Here is a 5,304-nt window from a genome sequence, read left to right as displayed (position 1 = left end):
TGATCCTCGCTGATGTCACAGTAGCCCTCATCTTCATCTCGCTCCTCCACACTGAGGTCCTCAATGAGCTCTGCTGTCTGCTCAGAGTCTGGATTCATGTCCTGCAGTGCCTGACCAGTCTGCTGGAACAGATACTGCACCCCAATGAGCTCACCTGAAATAAAGACAAAAAACAAAAAGAAATGAAATAGAATGTTGTGTATCAGATTTGATACATTTTTGTAGCAGCTCATATACTGTGAGAATATAGAGCTCATCGTCAAGGAGAACAAAACAGTTTTATTCAAAGGCCCAACATGTTTAATTATGGGGCAAAACATGATATGAACTGCAATACAATGATGACTGATAGAAAAGTCTGATGATCATTTTGATATTTACATGTAACATGATTTTCTAATCAAGTGAACAACCCAAGCTGCTTCTGTCTAGTAATTAGTTATTGCATATTACTAACAATATAAAAGTTATTCTTACAATTACTTTATAAATATCAGTAAAGGTTTCACAGTGAAAAGAAACGTGAAGCACGAGCTGAGCTGAAGGTGGACACTTTTACAATTATACTAAAAGACTATAATCAATCAGTCGACAGAGGGCATGTTTCCTCATGTTGAAAATTTAGAGGCCTTTAGAAACGTGCATATTAATTATGACACAATCAACTCTATAGTGTTAAATTAGGTTACACAGAAATTCCAAGTTGATAAAATAAAAAATAAATAAAACAATTCTCACCGGTGTAACATGCAGGGGGACAAAACGTGGGGACCACTTTCCTGCCAAACAGCTTTCCGTAATTGCCGTTTACACAGTGAACAAGTTCTCCTGTGTAGCTGCGCAAAGCTGATGGCTCCGATGACAGGGAAGCAGCCTCCCGGTCCTGTTTCCACCGGTGTAGACCCTCCAGCAGATAAATCTGAAAATTCAGACTGTTTGCACTGGCCCCTGTAAATAGACACAACAGTGTTTTAGGGGTGTTAAAGCAACACGAAAAAACACTTCATGCTCTTTCTTTACACATGCACAGTGTGTGTGGAAAAGACAATACCTGGGATGAAACGGTTCAGGTGTAAATGAAAGGACTCGAGAGAAGTGGACATCTGTATGTCTTCAGAAGCACGCCTCCCTTGTTTAGGGTCCCTGTCTCTGTGTAGAGCACAACACCAGGGGGGTCTTGAATGCATTTCACATGCTTCTTCTGGACATTCCAGATGTGCTCCATCCTTTCTCGGTCCAGGAGAGGAACACCCAGGGAGTCTTTGCCCTTACTGCTCAGGAGCTCTGTAAGCAGCCGCTCAAGGAGAAGGATGGTAGTCTCCTCTCCACAGGTCCTCCTCTGGCAATGCAGTGCTAGCTCCTCCCTGGTGAGATGCTGCTTGTTGACATCTTCATCTGTCAGCGCAGGCCAGCCCTGGGATAACAACTGCTCTCTCTTTGCTTTGCGAAGCATAGAAATATCAGCCGCATCCCACTCAAAAATGCACGCTGACAGCCGTGACATGAAGATGGGATACAGCTGATGGGCATCAGTTGTACACCCCATGGCGATCCTGCGCATATAATGCCAGATGTCCAAGCGAATCATGAGATCAGGCCAACCTCTGAATCTGGTTTTTAGCTTGGTCTCACCCACATCAGTGCAGCAGCCACAGTCCACGTACAAAACAGTAGGTGGATCCACACCAGCCTGCTGGTACCTTTTCACCAGACCATCAACCATCTTGTCCAGTCCTGCTCCTTCCTGTGCTGTCAGCACACTCATGAGCACCTGACCAAACTCATTGCCAACAGAGGTAAGACAGAGTCCCGTTCCCCTTGCCGTCCCAGCCAGCTTCTTGGTGATCTGCAGTCGATTACAGGAAGCATGCAATGTTATGAAACATCACACCATGTAGAATATGATACTCATGCCCTGATAATGATATAACAGTAAACGCCATAGAAGAACAAAAATCCCCAGCTAACCTTTTAAGTGGAATCCATCTTCAAGACTGAACCATACGTGGATGTTATCCTTGCATGGATTTCATGATCCAGTCTTGTCAGGATGTCTTGGCTGTAAACGGTGAGCAGCCACTTGCAGCTTGGCACCACTGTAGGCTCTGGGGGTTCCTGGAACTTTATTTGCAACACCCCGGGACGTTTGAGGAAGTCCACGCATTGGGTGGTGTACCACGCGGGCCATACGTTGGAGCCACTCCTCGCTGTGGTTCTCACGCAGCTGTTTAATGACCCGCGTGGGACTGTTGCCTAGGCCACGCTCAGGCAGGAGCCGAATGACTCTCATGTCACAGGCATACCTTAGGAAGAGCAAAATACACACATTCATATATTTTACATATTTGATTTGTAAAGTATTTGCAAACATATGTGGTGATGGTCTATCAACTGGATGTGGAATTAAAGTGTACTTACTTCCGCGTGAGGATGACCCGAAATTCAGAGCGATGGCCCAGATCCAGCTGTTGCAGGATGGTCTGACTCCAGGACACATGCGAGGCTTGGTACAGATGAGGGTTTCTGTGACCATGTTGTACATCCTATCGATGTCCAGAACCTGCCGTGCCCTTTTGTGCAGACCGCCTCCAGTCAGCTGATGCTGACCGCAGGTAGAATTGGGACAGACAGCCTTTATCTTCCAAAGCTTGTACGGCATCCACAGCAACAGAGCATGACTAAAAAATCTGTCTGGAGCTGGAGCCTGGTTGTAGATAAGTGCTGGCTGTGGTGGGTAATACCAGAGCTGTAGGTCGTCTCGAAGCTCTGGTTTTCCCTTGGACCCTGTTTTGAAAAGCCTGCTGGCAATCCACCTGTGATCCTCTGGCGGCAAGGTCTCCGGCCACAAACGATGCAGTCGAACTGCAGATGGAGCTTGCAATGATGCCCCGGAAGGAGCAGTCTGTGAAGGAAAAAGAAAAAAAAAAACATTTAGTCTAACAGGTCATTTATTTAATTAGCGCTTTATCTATCCAAGACTACCCTCACATTAAATAGAAAATATTGGATGTCAAATACGTACTTAGGGTTTACATTTGTTCCAAATGTTTTTAGAATTGTGTCAGCTGCGAGCGCTATTTTGTGCAACTCTAGTGAGTTGTGAAAGTTAATATGAAAAATAAATTATTTTAGACCAATAGAATTTGAAATTGCTTACCGAGACAATACCGCAAGACTCAGGACTAGTCACATCTGCAGTGGTTCTGGGGACAGAGGCTGGAACTCCAGGATCTTGTGTCTGTAAAATCATGCAGTGAAATATAATAGATTTTGTTTGCATAACAAGAGAAACAATCAAACATACCTGTCCAATAATTGTAATTCATCCTGGATGGAATTATACAATGCTGTTCAAAAGTCTGGGGTCAGTAAGTTTATTTTATGTTTTTATAAACCCTATTTACTACTAACCCTAACCCTAAGAGTATATAGTACTGTTATTACGTCATTATGTTAAGATTTCCTTGAATACAAAATATGTGTGCAGAGGAAAGTGCACAGGAGTGGAGTGTGTATTCATAGAATGCAATGTGGATTATGCCAGTACTTACAGAGACAGTGCATGGTGCTCGGTGTAGGGGCACTGGACACCGCTGCGCTGGGTGGGTCAACCTGAGATGGTCTCCTAGCCACACTTAGATTTGGCTTTGCAGTAGAAATGTGGGACCCACCAAATCTTGGCTTGGTAAACTAAAATAGGACAAAACAATTTCAACTCAATGACTAAATAAGCTGTAACAGCACAGTGGCAAACAATAATTGCATTTTTGGTAAATGAGAAAATATCTGTTGTTTCAATTTACACCCTCTGCTACTTATATAGATTGAAGTAAGCACAGTTAAGAATAGAAAAATGATTGGGAAGGCATTGCTAGAATGTGAGTATTATTGTAATTCAACAGGTACCTTTTAAAAATGACATTGATTCAAAACTAGTTGGCACATAGCTTGTAAGATACAGTGTTTGTTTACTAACAGCATTTATGGTTATACTTGAAAGTAGATGCATGATGACTGAATTAATAATACATGTATTAATAAAAATGTTATTACCATTGACAAACTTGGTATTATCCTTGATGTCACAGATGCAGTGGGCCGTGGCTGGGGCTGGAGTCGAGGCTGAGGCTGACTCTGCTCCATCGCCTCCTGTGCTGGTCCAGTAGCGGCAGACTGTTGTTGCTCCACAACCCTTGGTGCTTGACCAGTAGAGACTGTGGCCTGCTTAAGACAACCAAAAAATACATCAGCTTCAATCACTTTTGAATGAGAAACATTTATTCAGTAAGTTATTTTTATTATGTTTTGATACTTGCAACATCTTCACATTGTTACCTTTTGAGTGTGAAAACCACACATACACTTTGGGACCTCTCTGAGCAAGGTCGTCTGGCCGCGAGACTGCATCGGACATCTTTCAATCTGTAAATATTAAGACATGTCATACACAATACATGCATTTCAACTAAACAGGAATGGCAAACTAATTTACTGTCATTTTCCATGACGTGTGTCATATTTATTTTTATTCATGTTCTTTGCAGGGGAGATACAAACTGTAAAATTAGAGAGAAAGAGTGAGGAACATTTCACACAATAACACTTGACGGGGTGTGCATAAGACTGATATGACACCTTCATAATCATGAATATGAAGGAGGGTTTATACATGTTTATGACAACTGTCATTAAGTGTCATTCGCTCAATAAGGACATTTCTAATGCAAATATGACATTGTTTGAGATGTCCTTGTTATGACAACATGACATTAACCAATACATCATAACCTATCAGTGTCATAAGTCAAGTCAAGTCAAGTCACATTTATTTATATAGCGCTTTTCACAATACAGATTGTCTCAAAGCAGCTTCACAGTGATAACATGAAAGTAGTACAACACAGATCAATAATATTGTTAAATATTAAGTAACCCCGACTAAGCAAGCCAAAAGCAAGGCGACAGTGGCAAGGAACCAAAACTCCATCAGATTGGATGGAGAAAAAACCTTGGGAGAACCCAGGCTCAGTCGGAAGCCAGTTCTCCTCTGGCTTACATTCAAATTGTTTATATATAAATATTAAATATAAATATTGTTTATTTATAAAACGGTCTAGTATAACACCCAGGTCTTTTACTGTAGTGGATAAAGTAACAGGACATCCGTCTATATTAAAGTTGTATTGTAAGAGGTTTTGTGAGTAGTTTTTTGGACCAATAAGTAATACCTCCGTTTTATCTGAATTTAATAGCAGAAAATTACGTGTCATCCAGCGTTTTATATCTTTGAGACACTCTGTCATT

General features: G+C 41.9%; 1 protein-coding gene across 1 annotated transcript; it reads right to left on the bottom strand.

Moving 5' to 3' along the window:
* Positions 1–1,974: 1,974 nt before the first annotated feature.
* LOC120467799 (uncharacterized) lies at positions 1,975–4,414 on the bottom strand. The gene is made up of 6 exons (XM_089116667.1): positions 4,336–4,414; positions 4,054–4,221; positions 3,552–3,625; positions 3,158–3,238; positions 2,419–2,902; positions 1,975–2,303 (listed from the first exon to the last, which is right to left on the bottom strand). Exons 1-6 carry the CDS (start codon positions 4,412–4,414, stop codon positions 2,287–2,289), a joined length of 903 nt encoding a protein of 300 aa, XP_088972793.1. The 3' UTR covers positions 1,975–2,286.
* Between the last annotated feature and the right edge of the window lie 890 nt (positions 4,415–5,304).

Source organism: Pimephales promelas, chromosome 10 (genome assembly GCF_988280905.1).
Source record: "Pimephales promelas chromosome 10, fPimPro1.hap1.1, whole genome shotgun sequence".
NCBI lineage: Eukaryota > Metazoa > Chordata > Actinopteri > Cypriniformes > Leuciscidae > Pimephales > Pimephales promelas.
This window is presented reverse-complemented; position numbering and strand designations above follow the sequence as displayed.